Source organism: Staurois parvus, unplaced genomic scaffold (assembly GCF_062004578.1).
Source record: "Staurois parvus isolate SC_StPar_1 unplaced genomic scaffold, SC_StPar_1.0 ptg000454l, whole genome shotgun sequence".
Lineage (NCBI taxonomy): Eukaryota > Metazoa > Chordata > Amphibia > Anura > Ranidae > Staurois > Staurois parvus.
Genome location: NW_028318250.1, coordinates 3996900 through 4020284, shown reverse-complemented (window position 1 = coordinate 4020284; position 23385 = coordinate 3996900). Strand labels below are relative to the sequence as shown.

General features: G+C 43.7%; 1 protein-coding gene across 1 annotated transcript; it reads left to right on the top strand.

Annotated features, from left to right (window-relative positions):
• The first annotated feature begins 575 nt into the window (after window positions 1-575).
• YRDC (yrdC N6-threonylcarbamoyltransferase domain containing) lies at window positions 576-23372 on the top strand. The gene is made up of 6 exons (XM_089688788.1): window positions 576-765; window positions 6825-7020; window positions 13978-14092; window positions 14201-14320; window positions 18180-18322; window positions 22962-23372. The coding sequence occupies exons 1-6, from the start codon at window positions 627-629 to the stop codon at window positions 23020-23022; spliced, it is 774 nt and encodes a 257-aa protein (XP_089544914.1). The 5' UTR covers window positions 576-626; the 3' UTR covers window positions 23023-23372.
• Window positions 23373-23385: the final 13 nt, after the last annotated feature.

The window sequence follows — 23385 nt, the reverse complement described above, 5'->3', positions numbered from 1 at the left end:
CTCATTATCGCCCATCAGTGTTGCCTATCAGTGCCACCTCATTATCGCCCATCAGTGCCGCCTATCAGTGCAGCCTCATCAATGCACATCAGTGCTGCCTATCAGTGCAGCCTCATCAACCCACATTAGTGAAGGAGATAAATTACCTGTTAGCAAAGTTTTATACTAGTAACAAAAAGCTTTTTTTTCCCCAAAAATTGTTCTTTTTTTGTTTATAGTGCAAAAAGTAAAAAACGCAGTGGTGATTCAATACCACCAGAAGAAAGCTCTATTTGTGTGAAAAAAAATGATAAAAATGTCATATGTGTACAGTGCTGCATGGCTGCGCAATTGTCATTCAAAGTGTGACAGCGCTGAAAGCTGGAAATTAGACTGGGCACGAAGGGGGTTGCCCGGTAGGCAAGTGGTTATTTAAAAAAAAAGAAAAGAAAAACAGCCAGCCGTGCTCAGAAACCAACCAATGTTCCATACAGCCTCTTCTCCATGACAGGCTGACAAACAGTTCTCCTCCCCCCCTCCAGGCTGCGCTGTGCTGTCAAATGGCGTCATGCAGCATCCAGCTCCGGAGTGCTGTGACGGACCCGGAAGTGGAGACACACACGTGGTTGCCGGGGAAGCGGAGTTCTATGAGGCTGGTTAGTCGGCTCCAGTGTACAGTGGCCGGGATTGTGCATCATTCTCCGGCCAGGGAGATGGCGTGTAGAGTAGTGAAGCTACCGGCCGGAGCCCGGGGAAGCAGGAACGGCCCGGACAAGGATGTGAAGGGTAAGGAGTTGGAGAGGCGACAGGCTGTGCATGGTGCTGGCAGTGACAGGTCCTCTTCCTTACGTGAGGAAGGTTGGGAAGAGAATGTCATGTGACGCATCGACCATGCTGAGTGTTGTAGTTCCACAACTGATGCACGTTATCAGTTTCCTGATGGTAAAAATCCATAGCTGTATGTAAGCTGTGTACCTCAAATACTATCACATAGACACACCGAATGGAGATTTCTCTCATCCCTGGTACTATATGCATCTCTATATGATCAGTGTAGGCAATGGGAAATGACCCATAGGCCAGTAAAACAGGCAGTGATTTGGCCACCCAACTATACAATAGCATGAAGCCACTTAAGCTGGCCATACATGGTTCAGCCAGTGGGCTTAAAGCGACATTAAAGCGGAGTTCCACTCACTCTGTAAAAAATTAGGTCAGCAGATACAAAAACTGTAGCTGCTGACTTTTAAAAAAGAGCCACTTACCTGTCCCACTATCCCACGTTGCCCCCCACTGCAACCTGTTTCACCGGTCGTCCTGTATTCCAGGTGCCGGCTGCTTCAGTGTGGGCACCTGGCTGTGACAGCTTGCAGCTTCACAGCCAGGTGCCCACTGCGCATGCGCGAGTAGCACTGCTCTTCCTGAGTGGCCCCATCGTCTTCTGGGACCTGTCACGTGTACCACAAGATTTCAGGGAGGGAGAGCAGGAGGACAACTTCCGTTTCCGGATGCCTAGGCGATCGCAGCAGAAGTGGGAGCGGGTACCTGTCAAATTCGGGTACCTGCCCCCCCCCCCCCAAATGTGCCAATCCTTAATAGGCAGTGGGGAACCAACCTTTAAAGTGGAACTTTCCCTTTTGGGTGGAGCTCCACTTTAAGGACCAGTTCACACTACATGCTTTTCAGTTGCTTTTTTCTGCATTCAAAACGCACAGAACGTAGGTTATATGAATCACATCAGTGCTTGCAGTTCCAGTTGCAGAAAAAAAAAGTAGAACATGATGCTTTTTTTTTCTGCACAGAACTGTACTGGGACGTGGTAAAATGCATCAGAAATTCACTGGAACGCACATGTCCCTATTTAAATTGAAGAAAAAGAGAGGGGGAAAAATGCACTGGAATGCATCAAAAATGCACTAGAACATGTCAAAAACGGAAACATCCAGAACTCATCTGGACTGCGGTTTTTTTTTTTTTTTTTTTTTTTTTGTGTGTGTGTGAACGGACCCTAAAGCTAAAATAGTGTACAGTGTTGTGCTGCTCCAATAACAATACTAAATCTCAGATATGCAATCCATATAGTGCTAGAAAAGTGCTAAATCATACGACATCAATAAACAAAATATAAATCAAAAGTAAAACCCATAAAGTCTTTCACTCAACTTTTGCGCCTATAGCAGTTTCCCTGCTGGTGAGCGAGTTCACTTTCCTGGTGCTGTAAGCCTTATAAATGGAAGCCCACCACCGCCACACTTGAGATTTTATAAATAAATGAAGGTGAGGGTCCACAAGTATCTACTTCAATTTATAAGGCTTACAGCACCGGGAAAGTGAACTCACTCACCAGCAGGGAAATGGCTATAGGACCAAAATTTTTGAGTGAAAGAGACTTTATGGGATTTACTTTTGATTTTATTTTGTATGACTTGGCACTATATTGCTTGCATATTTGATAGAGATTTAGTATTGTTATTGGAGTAGCGCAACACTGTACACTTTTGGTTTTATTCTTTTTTTGTGAAGACCACACACGAATTGGTGTTTTGCAGCAGCTTTATTTTGCTTATTCACATGAAAATTTATTAGTGGCAGCGCACAATTTACATTTTAGGTTTTAAAGCGATGTTAAGCCTTTGTGGTTTTTTTTTTTGGTTTTCTTTTTAACTAAAATAACAAACATGACATACTTACCTGCTCTGTGCAATGATATTGCACAGAACAGCCCAAATCCTCCTCTTCTGGGGTCCCCCACTGGTGCTCCAGGCTCTTCCTATTTGGCAGGTGTCCCCATGGAAAGTGGCTTTCACTCCCAAGCTGCCCTGTCTGCATCCATGGACACAGAGCAGGTGGCTCGGCCCCACCCTGCGCAGGCTCGGCGCAGCATTTATATGACAGCAGCAGGAGCCAATCTGCCCAGGGAGGAGGGAGACAGCAGCAAAGCCGCTGCTTCCGTGCACATTTCTGGATCAGATCAGTCTCAGGTAAGTATATGGGGTGGGGGGTATCTTGCACCATAGAAGGTTTTTCACCCTAATGCATCAAAAGCATTAAAGTGAAAAACCTTAAGGCTTTAGAACCACTTTAACCACATACGAGTGTAGCAATTGTGCACACAGAGATGGATGCGGTCATCCATCTTGCTAAGGATCCTCCATCTTGTATCTCCCACCAATCCCCCCTCCCTCTCTGTTGCGTGACACGTGGTCCCAGTGTCTGGGTTCAGAAGTGCACAGGCAATCAGGCACAGCGGGACAGCTTCATGGTTATAAATCCCAAATTAGCTGGTGCCCGGGTGTCTGTTAGCTTCTCAATCTGAGAGAATCGTAAAACCATAAACCAGTCCTTTACTGGGCTTGAAAGACATTCCAGACAGACAACACATTTAAAACCCCACTTTTCCATATAATTTTATATCTGGAGATGAGAAATAATTACATAAAAACCAAGCATATATTCGGATAGCTCAGTTTAATGCGAGTCGTCTGATATCTTACACCCCCTAGTTGAAGTCTACAGGAGAGCAGAAAGCCATATAGTTCTAGCTGAAATAGTGAACTATGCCATGTTTGATATCTAGATGTTCAGCAGATGATTCTGCATATTAATCTACCCGTGGATAGAATGTTACATGTACCTAGGGAAGGTTATGGCCTCTGGTATTACTTGGGAGGGATTTTGGTTCTAGTCTGAGTCCCCCGCCTACAACACCCCTCCCCAAATGAGGCAATTGGTTCTCTGCTGTAAGGAGACACCCTGCTGAGTTCCTAGAAAAAGACCGTTATGCTTGGAGCAGTAGTTGAAGAATTCTCCCCTTTTAACATCAGGAATCAGCTTGGGAGACGGTACCCTTTGCTCTGAAACTTGATCTGCTTAACCCAGGACTTTTGGCAAGTACTCCACCTCTCTAAAACTTCTTTCTGTTCTCTCTTTGCTGTGTTATTGCTCTCTGTATTTAGATATATATATTGGCCACGTCTTTTTCTGTAAATATTGTTATTGCACCCTTTTGACCTTTTTAGTAATCCTATTATCTGAAAAGTGTTGAACTGTTTCTAAAGCTCTTTAATGTAAACTAAGAATCCCTGTCTCTGAAGAGCGCTACTGTGTGTTTTAAACCTCTATATATCTCTGCCTGCGCTGACAGTGGTATACAGATGATTATTCAAACATAGTGTTACTGCTAAGATTGGCAAGTTTCCTCCTTTTCTCTATAAAAAGGAGGTGGTGGCAGTGTGAAGGGTTAATTGTGTAATTAACCTGACCCAGTAACAATCGCTCTCAGGCTGCAGGTACATAGATTGTGGTCCATAAGCTGGAAAATCTTTGTACAGGGTGCAGCTGAGTGTGACATTGTTACGCACGTAACAGCGCGGTTTTAGATTGGCTAGTCCTTCGGTCACAAGTTGGTGAGAAGGGCTGGGGGTCTGACGCCGTGATCGTCACAATGACGTCCTCCCAAAACGCGCCCTCCCGCACGCCCCCAGTGGCGCGTACCCGGCGATCTCCGTGATCGCTGTGTCGTACGGACACAGCTGATCACATGATGAGGTAAAAGGCCAATGACAGCAGCCTTTTATCACGTGATCAGCTGTGTCCCATGACAATTGTCGGTTATCAGCAGCAGTTAGTGTGAGTAAATACTGTTGATAACCGGCAGCTGTCACAGAGCAGATCGGTAATGATCATCAGAGCACTGCCAATCAGCGTCGCTCATTCCTGCATATCAATGCCTCCTCATCAATGCCCACCAGTGCGACCTCATCAGTGCAGCCTCATCAACGCACATCAGTGAAGGAGAAAAATTTCCTTTTTGCAAAATTTTTGCACTTCTTTACTGCCCTTTGAAAAGAAATCGAGCATGGATTGCTCTTTTGAGGGCCTATAGAGTGTTGCTCATGTAAACAAAGCCTTAAAGAGGATCTTCACCCGCCACTCTTTCCCTATTCCTGCTTATCTTTTATGCAGGCTTATCACCAGAAAACGTACTCACTTGCTCAGTGATTCCATCCAGCTGTGATTCTCCAATCCGCTGCCATATGCCAAGTCCTTCACCGCCATCTTTTTCTCTGACTTTATCGAGAGTCCACTGTCTCATCCAGGCCCCCTAATGACATGCTTCCAGGTCCACCTGCTGGTCACTGTGTGTCTCTGCTTCTGCAGCCTCCTGGGATATGTGGTTGGGATATCCCTGGAGGGTACAGGAGCAGGGACATGTCATTCTGGCCCAGGCAAGAACGGCAGCTGGGGGGGGGGGGGTGTTGGCTGGGGACAGAGTGCTGTAGCTAAAGTAAATCTGGGGTAGTGAAATTCCTCTTTAAATTTTATTCTCCTTTCATTCCCATCTTCACATCACTCTTTAGTGAGCCACTGACCGGATACAAATGTGTACATATCAAGTATCTCAGCATGCCTGTTCCAGATCAGTGACTCACAAAGTAGTAAAGACAAGACAAACATGACAACCCCAGAGGTACTTCTGTAAATGGCAGCACACAGGTGAACTACATATGCAGGAACTTTTTACCTGCCAAAGGCTTTGTAATTATGTTCAGCTATTCTTGCTATCCAGGCATCTCTGCCAGACAGCAGAGCCAGATCGTTGACCTTGACTCCATCACTGCTTGGTCAAAACCTTAGGGTAAGTTCACTCAGGTGTTAAAAAGAAACACATTATTAGCACGTTTTTGACTAGTGTTTGAGGCATATGTAAATTTTTCAGGGCCTTGTTAAACAGGTTTTTTTTTTTTTTGGAAGGGAATTGACTTCAAATGAGGGATTTGGCTAGTTTTGCAAGTTGCTAATGCCAGGAAAAAATTGCTAGGGAGATGCAAATCAATGCAAACACATTCTGAATTTTTTGTCACCTGACCCTTTGCTTTTATGTTACAGAAAAGGCAATGCATTTGGAAAGCTTTAATAATTTGAAGCAAGTGCCTGTTCCTTGCACCAGTTTGAGCAAGGCATTATGCAAGCCTTATACTTGAGTGGAATCTACATTGCCAGCTGTTGTATTCAGACAGCAGCGACATCCGTAGCTGTATGAATACCCAGTGACTACATCTAATTGAATGCAGTCATTGCTTGTTTGACAGTGTTCCACCCATTTTTTTTTTTTTATTCCAACAGGACTGGCCACAGCTCAAATCTTGGTCAATTCAGCAGGAATAGGCCAGTTTTCAAGCCTTAGCATTATGGCAAAATTCAGAAAAAGCTGTATACTGAGAAGTTGTCGCTCATTGCGCTGTTCTGTCTCCTCCTGTCAGCACATGTGCACTGATTGGATTGTGGTGCTGGTCCTCCATCTGAGTTCTGTAGTGGAGGGACTTCATAGAATTTCTAAATAAATCTGAGTACTTTTTTCTTTGTGTTTATACTGAGTTCTTAAACGAATTACTTGTAGAAATACATTCAACAAATACATAAAATGTGTTCATTTGGTATTTTTTTTTTTTTTTTTTTTTTTTCGTTTTTGGTTTTTTTTTGCTTTCTTTTTATATCTATATGAAGTTAAAATTTTATAATAAAGCGTCAGCAACATGTGAAGCACATTCTCGAGTGGTTTAAACCCTGCTTGTATGTTTTTACATAGTTTGACTATTTGTATGTAAAATAGCAAAATAGTTCCCATTGTGGCCATGGGGGGGATTGTAACAACACATACAACCTAAAGTTAGGTGGATGGCATTGGGTAGAGAGTGTACCACAGTTTATGGAGTGAAGTGGTATCATGTAGAAAATGTACAGAGTTGGGCAGTAGAGAATTTACTTTTCATTTGTGTTTCAAAACACAAGACTCTGAGCTTAACACAATTTATTCCAAATTTTGGTCCTTTCATATGTTGCAGGTTGGAAAGAAATACTAAATACTTCAGCTGGTCTTTTACAGCAAGGTGGAGTCATTGGTGTACCCACTGATACCATCTATGGCATTGCCTGCTTGGCACAGAACTCTCAGTCTATTAGCAACATCTACAATGTGAAAGGAAGAAATGGAACTAAACCTTTAGCTATATGTGTTGGAGACATTGAGGATATATACAGGTTAGTAAATTCTTATTGTTACTAACAAATACATATCGGTATTTGATAGGCATTGTGTAGTCAATGAACTGCAATAAGGTTGTCAGAATCGGTTTTTGCATCTAATTTAAAATTAAAGTTGTGCAAACTGTGGTTAGATTCAGCAGCATGTACAGAAATGTAAATGTGACAGATGAATAGATTACATGTAAATGTAGACCCTAATAAGAATTTCTCTAATTTGCTCCCCTTTTTCTTTCATAAATATACAATTCAAAGTGTTTTATATCTGTTCCATTCAAAAATACCTGTTGATCCTGCCAGGAATGCTGTGATGTCACATGCACTTGGAAGCTTATCTCAAGTAATATTATCAAGTAGTGTATAATGACTGCAGAACACTTTATGGAGAAGAGGAGAGGGGGGATGTTTTGTAGTCCCAATACTTCCTCTCCCAGGGTGGCAACACTGCTCCATGGATATAGTACAGTGATTAAGTATTGTCACCTAAAGACCTGAAGTGAAAAATAAGAGAAAAAGCCTGGAAAAAAAAAAGAAAACTAATACAACCACCACATCTGAGCTGCAATATTATATTTTTGTTCTTGGGTTTGCATACACTCAAAGAAGCCTTACCTGTTTCTATCCTATCTGCTTTTGCCTCAGTTGCTTGGTGGCAAACTGTGTTCCTCTGTAATCTTCAGTTCCCCCACTATGTGCCTCCAAATTTTATTGAAAGGCTTTGCAGCTGCACACTTTGTGTCTGCAAATGCCAATTGTTGAACAGGGCCCACTATCTTTGGCATGCCTGCTGGACTTCAGGAGATGTTGATTACTGCTGGTGTGTCCTATGTGGTACACACCTCTTCCTTAGAGCCAGTTTACTTTGGATTAGAAAGACTGCACGTCCTCCCTGTGCACACTAAATTCTACAAAGGGCTCAGGAACCGCAGCTAAGAGTGTATGATGATATTTTGCTTTGTGTGTGTGATTACAGTGCTATTCCTCAGTAGATTGAACTGATTTGCAGTGTTTGTTTTTTGTTTTTTTTTTGCATTGGGTAATAATGTGTACTTTTATTTTCTGCATATACATTAATAAGGGGTATGAAAGGAGAAATCAGGCTAGTGTCCAATGTCATTTGGAATGTTGACACATGTAATACCGCCATCAGGTTTACTGTCTTCTGCTGTTCATTTAGGTAAAGTTGTGTATGTTAGTTCGGATAGACATAAGGTCAGCAAAATGTAAATTTTGAGTGGATGGTACTGCAGTGATGAGCTGGCTCCACCTGACTCCTCCCCAGTGCCCTTTTAAAAAAGATACCTATGTTAGTGTACTGTAAATTAGACCTGTGGTGATTTCTGGGTTCAGAGCCAACGCACAGCCTCGGGAGTGACCCTGTCTCTGAAGACTCAGTGGACCGTTGGGCATTGATTCAAATTTCCTTCCACCACCTGTTTCATTTAGGTAACGGTTAAGGTTGTGGGATCTAGAGTTGCAATGATCTGCTGGGTGGAGTGCTGGATTGCACTTTCCCTCTTTCCGCTTGAAGTAATCATATTCCTGCTGCTCCAAAACCACCAGGTGAATCCTTTGTCTGTTTTCCACCACCTTGCCTCATCTAGCCACCCCCAGCCTGCCAGAACATGTATATGCTAAGACACATCAAGGACAGTCCCATGGGTGACCTCAGCCCATACACTAGTGGTATTGGGGCATTTATCAGGTAGCCCCAGAAGGAACCAACATACGTAATCTGGAACCCCTTTTGTCATAGGGTAATTGTCCTTAGAGTCTTTCTTGGCTCAATTGGGCTGAGGCCTTCCCATGTCCACAGGGACCTTTATTTTCACTCTGGACTTCCTGACTGCTTGTGATCAGATATTGGGAACACTCTGCCCTCCAGAGGTTTTAAGCATGCTCTGGCGCCATGTGTTGCCACCCCATGCAGAGTTCATCTTTGACAGTTCAGAGTCTCTCTTTCTTACTCTTCTGGCCCCCTAAATTAAATTCTGTGGGCCCTGTTACCAGCTCTGATTCAGAGTCCCAACATTCTATTACCGGAGAGATGCATTTTGAGGTACCACAGTATCCTACAGTTCACTCATATTTGCAGAGGGTTGTTTCAGACCTTATGATTGCAGTGTGTACTAGCCTGCATCTGGAGGATCAGTCTGCTGCTCCAAGTCTTGGTTTCTTTATAGCATTTAACATCCCATAGTTTTCTGGGATCCACCTGAGAAATACATTGAAACTTTTCCCTTTGAGAAGGAATTTATAAATATGTGCTTTTGTTCTCACCATGGTTATACCAGTGATTCACTTTAAAACAGGCAAACCCCAGACAAGCAGGTTGCAGGTGTGCTTACCTTTTCTGGATTTTACTGACAGTCAGTAAAATTCTGTCCTTAGATCACAGGATGGTCTTCTGTCCTGTTGGCAGGTAGCTTTAATCTTTAACGTTGATCTGTCCAAAGAGCATCTGATTCAATTATACTTTGAGCAGGGCTTGATAAATTTGCTTTGAATCTAGGAGCCAGCTAAAAGAAGTTAAGAGCCAGATGGGGGGGGGGGGGGGGGGGTAGCGGAATAGGGGGAGGGAAGTATCACAGGAGGGGGGGCAGCAAGACAGAAGGAAGACAGTGGGACAAGGGGGGGGGCAGCAAGACCGGTGGGGGCCAGCGGGACAGGAGGGGGAATAATCATGGGAGGAGGCAATGGGACAGGAGGGGGGGTAGCAGGATAGGTGGGGGGCAGCATCATAGGAGGAGAGCAGTGGGACAGGTGGGGAGCAGCATCACAGTTGAGAAGCAGCGTCACATGAGGGGGGCAGTGGGATAGGTGGGGGGGCAGCATCATGGGAGGGGAGCAGCATCACAGTTGGGAAGCAGTGTCACAGGAGGGGACAGCAAGACCGATGAGGGCAGCATCATACGAGGGGACAGCGGGATAGGTGGGGGACAGGGACAGATGGGGGGGGCAGCGGGACAGGTGGCGGGGTGGGGGGCAGTGGGAAAGATGGGGGGGCAGTGTCACAGGAGGAGGACAAGATGGGGGACAGCGTCACAGGAGGGCAGCAGCGGGATAGGTTGGGGGCAGAGAGGTGGGGGGCAGCATCACCAGACGGGGCAGCAGGACAGCTCTCACCTGTCCAGCAGTGGCTCCTCCAGATGTCCACCTGGTTATTGTGGTCTGTTGGGGGGTTCGGTACCGTGTTGGAGGTGGGGCTGTCCACTATCGCACAGGGAGAGAGACTTGGTGGCCCTGGTGATTCCGGTCCTCTGATAGGGAGCACCACTGCAGTTGAAGGCGGCATTTATGGGCTGTGTGGTTGGTGTGGGAGGCCGCATCTTGCACTCCATGGGCCCGGGGGGGGGGGCTGCAGTGTTCTCCTGGTGGCTGATTTTCGTGGAGCTGTGCAGCTCTGTGTTCTGCTTGGAAACTGTGCACGGGGAGGGATGGGGGAGACTCCGGGGGTCCTGGAATGCTGGCACCCCACTCTGTGGGGTGGGGAAGAGTTTCCGGCTGAGGACGTGGGGTGTGGGACAACAGATCAGTGTGGGCTGATGGGGGGCCCAGGCCCTTTGACTCGGTTTCTGTTCGCCATAGCGACGTGGTGCCTGGAAATTGTCGAGCCCTGACTTTGAGGGATATTGTGTCTTCAGCTGTGCTCTTGACACCGTCATTAGCAACCTCACAGTTGGCCTGTGGAAGGGTTGGAGGAATCCTACCCCTCTCGTCCATCTATTTAAGCAGTAAGTATACATTGACATTCAGAGCCTGGCTCCCACTCAGGTTGTAGAGCTCAAAACCAGAGTTCAGTTAACCTCTGCAAGTTGGGGAGCTGTCTGTATATCCAAATGGGTCCTTGGGTAGTTTCCCTCCTCAGCATTTGAGTGCTTAGGTCATCCTCTGTAACTCACTGGCTAAACCCTTTTGTTTGACATCTCCTTCAGCTGCTCGTTACCATTTTTTTGGTGTTACTGCACATAGCAGTATTTCTTCCCAGGTCTCTCTGGGTTTGCTGTACCCTGGGACCCCTTTTTTTCTACTCCCGTAGAAACTTGACCTTGGAGTGGTACCCCCACATGTGTACAATCCTTCAGCAGAGCTCTATATCCTTGGACACTGCTGTACACCTCATTTTTACCCCTATCTTCTTGGGACCCCATAACCTACAAGGTTAGCAGGGACCTGTGACCGTTCAAGTAGCCTGGTCCCTATGCAGAATGATGCCTGCGGAGTTGACCTTGACCTTACAGTCTTCCCTATTAGCCTTCACCTAATAGGGAAGTCAGGAGGCTTTGCTGTCTTTGCGCATATGTGGGAAAGCACCTGTGTGCGTAAATGTGCTGAAGGGCTCCGCCAGGACCCGAAGGCTATAAAAGCCGTTTGGCACATCTGTGCATATGCTATAATGGTGGTGCGGAGGGAGGGGTTGGAGCTGGTATAGAGAGAGAGCAGAACTGAAGTTTTTTTTGGGGGGGAGCCTTTTTTTTTTTTTTTTTTTTCTCATTTAATTTTTGCCTGCAGAGCATTGAACCCGCAATCTCAGGCTCCTGCAGACTTGCAGGGCAGGTAGATATTTCAGAGCAGGAAGATCAGTGGACTATGAAAGTGCTCACCAGCGCCATTGCAGTTTGAGAGCTTCAAGCCGTAAGCCTCAATGGCTGACAGTACTCGTAGTCTATCCATTTACAGGAAACCGCTGTTTTCAAATAGTGACAGCAGGTTCAGGGAGAGGATCCCCCACCTGCTGTCACAGGAAGGGGGAGATCGGGAGAAGCTGCAGATGCTGGAACATGTTCCAACCTTAAAACAGGTGGAAAATGTAACATGTTCCAAATGTGAACTTCTCCTTTAAGTTTGGTTACCGTGTTAGGCTTACAGCACTATTTAAAGCAGTAGAGACCAATCACAGCAGGTCACATGACAGTTGTATGCAGTGGATGACTTCATTCATGCCATCCATTGTATACTAGTGTCTAGCTGTGAATGGTCACAGCGATCATATGCACATGTCATGTGATTAGCTGTGGCCAAATCACAGCTAAGCACGAAAAAAAAAAAACAAAAAAAAAACCCCTGAATGAATCGATGTAATTCAGGTAAATGCTTGCTTATAGCAAAGTAGTTCTTTGCTATAAGCAAATTGTGTAAAAAAGAAAAAAATACTTATCACTTCCCCAAAGTTGTACATGTTACTATGGTAACATTGTACTACTTTGGACATAGTGAAATATGAAAAACAAATCTTAAAAAAAAGAAAAATGTAATAAAAATAATTAAAATTACTGTCACCAGTCAGTGTCCCTGATCACCGCCATGCCAGTTATATAATAATGCTGTACTGCACTGGTGACAGTATGTAAAAAAAAAAATAGTGAAAATAATTTTTTTAATTTTTTCATTTTCTGAAAAATTATGACCAAAAAAATACAACTTCAAAAAACTCGCCATGACTCTTATGAAGTATGTCGGACTGTCTACTTTGCAAAAAGGGGTCATTTGGGAGATATTGGTACTGTTCTGACATTCTTGGACCTCAAGAAATTAGATTGGCTGTCAGTACTTCAGGATTGATCAATATTCAGATCTATACCATAGTTTGTGAACTCTATAACTTTCCTACAAACTAAAAAATACATCCTAATTTGGGTTATTTTCACCAAAGACAAATAGTAGAATACATTTTGGCCTAAATTTATGAAGAACAATTACCGTATTTTTCGCTCCATAAGACGCACCTGACCATAAGATGCGCCTAGGTTTTAGAGGAGAAAAACAAGAAAAAAAATATTTTGAACCAATGGACCGCGGACACGGTACAGGGGTTGACCAGAGACCGCGGACACGGTACAGGGGTTGACCAGAGACCGCGGACACGGTACAGGGGTTGACCAGAGACCGCGGACACGGTACAGGGGTTGACCAGAGACCGCGGACACGGTACAGGGGTTGACCAGAGACCGCGGACACGGTACAGGGGTTGACCAGAGACTGTGGACTTTTGGGGAGGGAGGGGGAACGGGTACCTGAATTTGACAGGTACCCGCTCCCACTTCCGTGGAGTTGTCCTTCCTTCTTCCCGCAGCGGCTTCTGTGACAGTCGGGTGCCCACTGCGCATGCGCGAGAAGCGATGCGCTTTGTGAATGGCCCGGAGCCTTCTGGGACCTGTCATGTCCCAGAAGACACCGGACCATTCACAAAGCGCAGCGCTTCTCGCGCATGCGCAGTGGGCACCCGGCTGTCACAGAAGCCGCTGCGGGAAGACTGCAGCGCTGGAGTGAGGAACAGGTAAGGTCCTGCAGGAGAGAAGAGCTGAGCGGCCGGCCCGATATTCTGACATGGTGGCGGCAGAAATACCGGACCAGCCGCTTTACATTCGCTCCATAAGACGCACTGACATTTTCCCCCCTTTTTTTTGGGGCGAAAAAAGTGCGTCTTATGGAGCGAAAAATACGGTATTTGCAAACTTTTATACCAGAGACAAAGAAAAACGTGCTTTTTAATCAAAATGTTCGGTCTTTTTTTGTTAATTTAGCTAAAAATAAAAACCCTGGCGGTGATTAAAATACCACCAAAAGAAAGCTCTAGTTGTGTGAAGAAAATGATAACATTTTAGTTTGGGTACAATGTTGTATGACCGCACAATTGTCATTCAAAGTGTGAGAGCACTGAAACCTGAAAAATGGCCTGGGCAGGAAGGGGTAAAAGTGCCTGGTATGGAAGCGGTTAATACTTGTTCAGTTTAAAAAGACATTTTAATGATTTTTGTTTTGTAATACACCTAATTTTTTATGTTTATGTAACTAGATTTTTAGTATTTTATTTGCATAACATTCAGCTTTAAAATTGTCGGCTTCTAGATTGAAATTACTGGTTTCTAAACTTGTCTCCAACCCAACTGTTTGCGTGTTGCTTATATAAATACCTGTCAGTTATTGCAGGTTAATTTCTTGTGATATCTGCAGGTACTGTCAGGTTAATGTTCCAGACCAATTGTTTCGTGACTTGTTACCAGGACCAGTTACTCTTGTAATGGAACGCTCAGATGGCCTTAATAAGGAGCTTAATCCTTATACTTCTGTGAGTATTATTGCAGAGAACACACACACTGTTTGTAATTGGATTTTCAGATCTTGGCAAAACATCTTGTTATTCAATTTGTTCATACGTTGTTTCATCTTATTTTAGTTGGTTGGTGTTCGTATTCCTGACCATGCATTCATCAGACAGCTGGCACAGATCTGCTCGGAGCCCTTGGCACTAACAAGTGCCAACATCAGTACGCAGGAGAGCACATTGACAGTAGAGGTATTACCACTAAAGCTAAGTTGTGACTTCCAGATGTATACCTAATAATAAAGTAACTCTGTTTACAAACAAAGAAATAAAATTAAGCCATATATTAAAAGAAAACACTGAATACTTGTCCCTTTCCCTGTGCCTCTAAACTTCACTTCAGGTGTGTCGGATGCCTGGCTCCTAGCCACACTCAGTGGTACTTTCTGTCAGCCCTTATGTCTCTGAGTGACAGGAGACGCTAACCACTGCCACTTATGGAAGTGCTGAAAGCTAAAAATCTTACTTGTGTTTTAAAGCAATGCACAATTGCCAAAAAACCATAAACTATCGCAGGATAAAGAAGTATGCACAAGGGCGTTGCTTGCTTTTTTGCCTTAGAGCTAATGTTTCAATCTTTTCTGTGAGGTTTAAACAACACTATAGAATAGTACAAGATGTTTTAGAGCCCGTGCATTAAATCCAATATTTTCTAAGCTTCTGTTCTTAATTGAACATCACGTCTAACTTTTTAGTTTTTATGTTAATAAACAAGCAGACCAACAAAGTGAGAGTAATGACCAGTCAGCACTGCCTATGAGGCTGAATTGTGTAATGTTGCCTACCTAACAGTATGTGTGAAAATGTAGTTGTAATACAGTTGTTCATGGGTGACCTACATTTATTTACAGTGGCAAGAAGAAGCATGTGAACCCCCTGAAATGACAATGCCTTGAAAAAGTATTCATATCCCTTGAAATTTTCCACTTTTTGTCCATGTTACAACCAAAAACTTAAATGTATTTTATTGCGATTTTATGTGATAGACCAACACAAAGTGGCACACAATTGTAAAGTTGAAGGAAAATGATAAATGGTTTACAGTTTTTTACTAATAAATATCTGAAAAGTATGGCTTGCATTTGTATTAAGCCCCCTTTACTCTGATACCCCTAACTGAAATATAGTGGAACCAATTGCCTTCAGAAGTCACCAAACTAGGTAATAGAGTCCACCTGTGTGTAATTTAATCTCAGTATAAATACAGCTGTTCTTGGAAGCCCTCATAGGTTTGTTAGAGAACATTAGTGAACAAACCGCATCATGAAGGCCAAGGAACACCCCAGAAAGGTCAGGAATAAAGTTGTAGAGAAGTTTAAAGCAGGGTTAGGTTATAAAATCAGAATATCCCTAGCTTTGAACATTTCACAGAGCACTGTTCAATTCATCATCCAAAAATGGAAAGAGTATGGCAAATATGCAAACCTACCAAGACATGGCTGTTCCCCTAAACTGACAGGCCGGGCAAGGAAAGCATTAATCAGAGAAGCAGCCATGGTAATTCTGGAGGAGCTACAGAGATCCACAGCTCAGGTGGGAGACTCTGTCCACAGGACAACTATTAGTTGTGCACTCCTCAAATCTGGCCTTTATGGAAGAGTGGCAAGAAGAGAGCGATTATTGTGAAAAGTCATGTGGGGGACACAGCAAACGTGGAAGAAGGTGCCCTAGTCAGATGAGACCAAAATTGAACTTTGGCCTAAAAGCATAACACTGTGTGGTGGAAAACTAACACTGCACATCACCCTGAACACACCATCCCCACCATGAAATATAGTGGTGGCAGAATCATGTTGTGGGGATGCTTTTCTTCAGCAGGGACAGGGAAGCTACTCAGCGTTGATGGAAAGATAGGTGGAGCCAAATACAGGGCAATCTTAGAAAAAAACCTGTTAGAGTCTGCAAAAGACTTGAGACTGGGCCAGAGGTTCACCTTCCAGCAGGACAAAGGCTCTAAACTTACAGCCAGAGGTACAATGAAATGGTTTAGATCAAAGCATATTCATGTGTTTAGAATGGCCCAGTCAAAGTCCAGACCTAAATCCTATTGAGAATCTGTGGCAAGACTTACAAATTGATGTTCACAGACACTCTCCATCCAATCTGACAGAGCTTGAGCTATTTTGCAAAAAAGAAGGGGCAAAAATGTCACCCACTAGATGTGCAAAGCTGGTAGACACATACCCAAAAAGACTTGCAGCTGGAATTGTAGTGAAAGGTGGTTCTACAAAATATTGACTCAGGTGCTGAATACAAATGCATGCCACACTTTTCACATATATTTATTTGTAAAAAAATTTTGAAAACCACTTATTTTCCTTCCACTTCATAATTATGTGCCACTTTGTGTTTGTCCATCACATAAAATCCCAATAAAATACATTTACGTTTTAGGTTGTAACATGACAAAATGTGGAAAATTTTCAAGAGGTATGAATACTTTCAAGGCACTGTAACTGGTTTTCTGTCTTAATTTTCCATAAAATGTGATTGGATTCTTCTCTCACAACAATAGACAAACACAATGTGCTTAAGCTGATAACACACAAACAATTCTAATTTCTCATGTCTTTATTGAACACATTCATTAAACATTCACAGTGCTGGAGGAAAACCTAAATGAACCCATAGACTAATTACTAAAACAAAAACTAATTGGAGAGGAAGTGAGTTTGGATGTGTGGTTTCGAGCTACTTCAATTGATAACATACACTCAAACATTTTAAGATGGCTGTTTATAAGAAGCATCAGTTGATGTGAACCATGCCTCACAAAGAGGAGCTCTACGGAAAGGGATGCAGAGCAATCTCAGTGTTTTGTCATCCATCAGTTAACTGTTAAACAAGTTGTCTATGGAGACTTGTTTGGTACTGTGGCTACTCTGCCTAGAAGTGGGCACCCAGCCAAGATGATTCCCAAGGCACAATATAGAATCCTCATTGAGGTAAAGAACCTTTGCGTAATGGCTTGAAGGCTTCAAGACATCACTGGAACTGGCAAACATCACTGGAACTGGCAGACATCCCTGTTCATGAGCCTACCATACATAAGAACAGGCAGGGTGTCCATGGCAGAACACCATGGAAGAAGTTGCTGCTCTCCATAAAAAAAAAACCTTTGCTTAGCTGCTGAAATTTGTCTAAGAACACCTTGGCAAACCGCAAAGCAAATGGCAAAATGTTTTGTGGGCTGCTAAAATAAAACATATATTCAGGAAGAATACAGAGAACTATGCACGGCGCAAAAACGGCACAGCTTACCAACATCAAAACATGATCCCAATGGTGAATTATGGCGGAAGGAACATAGTGATTCAGGCTTGCGTCACTGCCTCACGGCCTAGACGGCTAGCCATCATCAAGGAGAAAATGAATTCTCACATTTTACCAAAATATTCTACAAGATAACGTCAGGGTGTCAGTCCGCCAGCTGAAGCTTGGTAGAAGTTGGGTGATGCAGCAGGACAATGACCCTAAAGCATTAAACCCATCAAAGTCTGGCTTCAGAAAAAGAATGTGTACCTTTTTGGAGTTGCCCAGTCAGAGCCCAGAGCTTAACCACTTAGAGATGCTGTGGAATGACCTCAAGAGAGCCGTTCACACCAGACATCCTACAAATGTGTCTTGGCTGAAGCAGTTTTGTAAAGAGGAATGGTCAAAAATGCCTCCTGAATGCTGCGCAGGTCTGATCCAGAGCTTCTGAAATTGCTTGCTTGAAGTCATTGCTGCCAATGGAGGTTTGACTAGTTATTAACACCAAGGGTTCACCTACTTTTTCCTCCAACAGTGTGAATGTTTAATGGATGTGTTCAATACAGACATGAGAAGTTAAGAATTGTTTGTGTGTTATCAGCTTAAGCACCTTGTGTTTCGTCTATTGTTGTGACTTCGATGAGGATGAGATCACAATTTAAAGCAAATTACTGCAGAAAACCAATTAATGCTAATGGGTTCACATACTTTTCCTTGCCACTGTATTTATTTTGTTTTATATATTAAATAAAAAATAATGTGAATAAATCAATTGGTGGTTGTTCTTTATTGTTGTTAGGAATTTAGGGACCTGTGGCCTATGTTGTCGCTAGTGGTTGATGGAGGACCTATTGGAGATTTGCAGAGCCCAGAGTGTCGGTTGGGATCAACAGTGGTTGACTTGTCTATACCTGGGAAGTTTACAGTTATCCGACCTGGATGGTAAGCTCATCATTTTTCTTCTAGGTTATGTATAATGTAAGTACATCTATGGTGAGAGACAAGGTGTAGTGTTCTGCTGCAGGCACTGTTCTTCACTGATCCTCCAGCTCAGGGAGCTGGCTCCTGGCAGTTGCTAGCTGTTCCACACACAAACTCTCAAAGTGGAAGGGAAGCCACTTACTGTTAAAAACCTTAATTCTAGTTTAATATACTCTTCATCATACAGACTATATCACCTTGTATTTGTAAACCAGATGGTACAGTCTGTACGATGGAGAGTTTAACCACTTGCCCTCCAAAGGATTTACCCCCCCCTTCCATTTTCCCCCTTCCCAGGCCATTTTTTGCGATACGGCACTGCGTTACTTTAACTGACAATTGCGCGATCATGCAACGCTGTACATAAATTAAATTTGTAATTTTTTTTTTTCCCCCACAACTAGAGCTTTCTTCCAGAAATTTTGAAAAAATAAAAACACTATTTTTGACTTTTTGCTATAAAACATATCCAATAAAAAAATTTAAACTTTTCTTCATAAATTTAGGCCAATATGTATTCTGCTACATGTCTTTGCTAAAATAAAATCCCTCTCTTCTGTTTAGAGAGAGAAAGCAGCATGTCCATGCTGACAGGAGAGAAATCTGTGTTGTTTACACTCAGATCTCTCCCTTCTCATCCCTACTCTGCTTCAGTTGTGATCAGAGTGCTGGCTGAGAATCACCGGCCGGGACTCGGTGATTGACATCCTCTGCAACCAATGGCAGCAAGGGTAGGGCTGAGCGCCTCTTACCCGGAAATGCAAAATCACGAATATTTAAGTGATTTTGCAAAGAGCGGCTGCCCTGTAGCAGTATATCTGCTATAGGGTGGTAGGTAAGTGGTTAATAATCTTGAAATTATAGTGGATCTTTACCCATAAGAACTTGATAAAACACAAATGTTCTTTTGAAAGGAGCATACAGTATATTCCACAGTAAGGGCTCGCCAAACCATTTTGCAGAGATGTCAGTTTTTCTGCACACGCTCTGCAAGGGCACAACAACATCAGTTCTCTGTGCCCTGTTCACACCACAACACTGGTATCCCTTGCAGATTTTTTCTGAACTGATGTCTCTGTAGGTGAAATCTGCGCGTCAGTATCCAACATTTTTTCTGCTCATATGGTGTGTACAAGGCCTAATAGTTCTGCTACCATCATTAGCGTGTGCTGTATATTGCCTCCAGCATTGTTCCTCTTGCTGGAGGCTGTCATTTTGCTGAAGCCGAGAGCCTCTGAACAGCTGGAAATCATAAAGCGGAACTACATACTACTATTAACTACTATTTTAACAGTTTAAAAATCAGTTACATTCCTGGAATGCCGGGATTGTTAACTGTCACATTTTTGGGTCCTCAACCGAACTGTCAAACCATCAAATGGCTGGAGTCATACTTGATCACATGTGCAGCATCATGGCAGTTGCAGATCAAACAGAAGCAGTTTCCTTGGCTGTAGGAGGGTTTAATTCCGCTTTAAGGCTACGTTCACACTAGCGCTGTGTGCAGGCGGCAGAGAGGCGTTTGGGAAGCGTTTTTACCGCTTCCCAAACGCCTCTGCCAATTCTGCACATTACAGCACGTGGTGCTGTTCTAACGGGAGCGTTTGCGTCGCGTTGCGTCGCGGCAAAACGGACGCCTCCGGACGAGTCAGGAGGCGTTGAAGCCTCCTATTCTCGTCTATGGTGCCGCTCCGCAAACGGCCGGCGTTTGCGGTGCGGTTGCGACGCGTTTGCGGAGCGGTAACACCACTCAAACTGCATTATAGGCGTTTGTGGGGCGTTATTAACGCTCGGCAAACGCCTAGCAACCTCCGCTAAACCGCTCATGCGGCGTTTGCGAAGCGTTTGCCGAGCGTTAAAAAAACGCTCCGCAAACGCCGGACCAACGCTTGCCAAACGCTATAGGGCGTTTGGCAAGCGTTGGCAAAACGGCCAAGTGTGAACGAGCCCTAACACCTCGGTCACATCAAAGCCGATTTTGAAATTGTGCGACTTATAGTGAAGTCGCACGATTTCATAGTCTGGTGACTTGCCGATTTGAGGTGCGATTTGCAAGACATCTGACACAGATGTCTATGCAAATCGCACCAAAAGTAATGCATGTACTACTTTAGAAATCGGTGCGGCTATGACCAAGTCTCTAATAGCGGAAGATAGGGTGTGACTTGGCATATGATTTGCAAGTTGCATGGCACGCAGATCGCATGTCAAGTTGTACCTGATGTGACTGGGATGTAAGGCTGTCCGCAGATTGGACTCTACAAATTCAGCAGTGCCTAAAAAGAGCAACTGAGCAAGTGCAGAACATGGTGAGACAGTGTGTTACTGGATTTTAAACAGTATAAGCACTTATTTTTAATGTTTTACATATCTACACTTGCCAAAGGGGCCAGCCTGAAGTTATCTAGGAGGACTTCATTTTCTGAATAAAGTTTTACTTTAAGGCTTTTAAATAGTGAGCAGCTTCATTTTCTCTTCAAGAGTTTGTGTATGTACATCTTATACAGCAAAGTAGAACAATTTCTCAGGTCAAGAGTCATTGCCTGTTGCCCTATTCCACCACTGTAACGCCCGGAATAAAATTAACTTCAAGAACAGGCGTCCCATTATATGGGTAGTAAGGTCGGGCTAATGTCTAGCATTTGCATAGCATCTTTGGGCTGCTTTGGTTAATCCTTCAGTTAAAATCGGCTAAATACATTCCAGATGTTTGATGTCTTACAGTTAATTACATTTCTAAAGCAGCCACAGCCTTAGTAGCAGTTAGCAGCTGTAGCGTGGGACCCCTTCCTTCAGTTAGCCCTGTAAGTGTGCAGTTGGCATACCTCATGTACCCCACTGACTGGAGAGCTCTGGGCTCTGTAGAGAGATTACTGATTCCCCTCCAGATTGCAAGGGTCCCAGTTTTCAGCATGCTGGCAGGCAGAGGCTTCCCGAGGCAGGTGCGGGGGTGCGGTCCACACCGGGTGACTCTGGACCCCCTCCACAAAAGGTAAGTTGTAAAAGCCAACGATCCCCGCAGGATGGATCGGATCCATCCTGCGGGGATCGTCAGCTTTCTTTACAACTTACCTTTTCTTAGAGCGGGTCCGGTGTCACCCCGCATAGGTTGCATGCCGGCAATCCCTGCAGGATCGTCGGCATGCAACCTATACTGAGTGACACCGGACCCGCTCCAAGAAAAGGTAAGTTGTAAAGAAAGCTGATGATCCCCGCAGGATAGATTGGATGTGCGGATTGAGCATAATGGATCGGAGTCCGATCCATTATGGATCTGCACGGATCGTCGGCACCAGGTGACACCAACCCTATGGACGTCTCTGCTGGCAGGGCACAGTCCTTTCTACTAATCTGTGGCTGATTTTTAAAAGACCAGACTGTAAGACGTTGCAAACCTTTTGTTTTGACCCACTTGGAATGTATTTAGCCAATTTAACTAAATGTCCAACTGTGCTTTTAGGTATGCTATATCACCAATAAGGGGGGAGGCCTTGAGGGTGGGGTCACTTTGAGTGGCCATGTGACAAGTGTAATTGTTAATTTTGGGTGTCACTAAACTTTGGGTTTATTATGGTAAGAAAAACACTAATAAATACAAAACACAAAAATATAATATATTGTAGCTTACCACACCTTTTAAATGTGGATGAATGCATCTGTTTCTTTTTTTTGTTTTTTTAGGCTTGTTTTTCTTTATTTTCACCAGGTGATCTGGTCAGTAACACAATTCTGTCTTAGGGTGTCTCCACTTCTGTGGAGGTGCAATAGAGACACCTTTTGGACAGTGGCACTGTAGAGTGGGTGTTGTTAGATACTCTAAATTTGTTTGTCAAGTCCATCTAAATCTGCTAAAGCAGTATGGAAGGCTATTTAATAAAACTTATGAGCAGCCAGGCTATTTATCACAGAAAAGACATGCAATGTCTCTGCTGCAATAAAATACACCTACATGCCCTCTCGCAGTCTTCTGTGGCATGAAAACTGAGCTGCGCATGTGCATCTCAGTTTACATCACTGGCACAGTCCCTGCACATGAGCAGGAGTTGCGTCACCCAGCTCTGACCAATAAAGATGTCCAAAGGTGGCACCCAGAAGGAACAGGAAAGAAGATGCCTGAGAGGGACGCCTCAAAGACTTTGGACCGATAGAAATGAGGGAAGTATAGTGACTTTAGTTCTACTTTAAGCCAAATTCCAGTTAACACAGCACAGTTAACAGCAGTATTTTTTTTCTCTTTTGGGATAAAGGTTTTATTGAAATTATTAAAAGCTGACCATCGTAAGCACCTCTGCCAAGGTTAAATGGGTTGTCTTAACCCTCTGCCAGCTTAAAAATAACAGACTTACTGGCTGCATCAAGGGGTGAAAATAAAGGGAAAAAGCAAACAAAATGGCCACCTTGTCTAAGAATTCATAGGCCTGTGGTATTTCTGTGTTTGGAGAGTGGGTGCGACACCACATAGCAAAATTTTTCTCACTGCTGTAAGTGCATGCTAAATCAGTTTACCTTTTCTACTTTCAGTCGGTGGGAGATAAACATTTTAAAGCGTTTTCAAATTCATTCATGTATCTTATGTATTTTTCTTTGCTGTTTTTATTAGTGCTCTGAGCCCTACATTGGAGATCCTGAAAAACAGACATGGATTATTAACCACCACCTGATATTTCAGGTGGACTGTTTTTTCCTGCAAACCAAGGCAATCTGTTTGCCAATGACCAGCACATGGCAATAACTCTAAAATCCTGCTGCTAAAGTGTGAGGAATAGCATGCCATGTCTCCATAGACTTTTAAAAGCATGGGACCTTTTTCCCTTTACATCTTGGTTCATGTTTGGATTTTAAATTTCACTGGAAGATTCATAGGCGAAGACATTATTTATAATTTTCATAAAACCTTAGGTCGATGAACATGAAGGCGCTTTGTTACCGCAAACTTTTGTTTCCAAGTTTAATTTATGACTTGTATCTGTGTTGTAAATTTTAAATTGAAATAAATGTCTTTAACCTTGAATGATTTCAGAAAA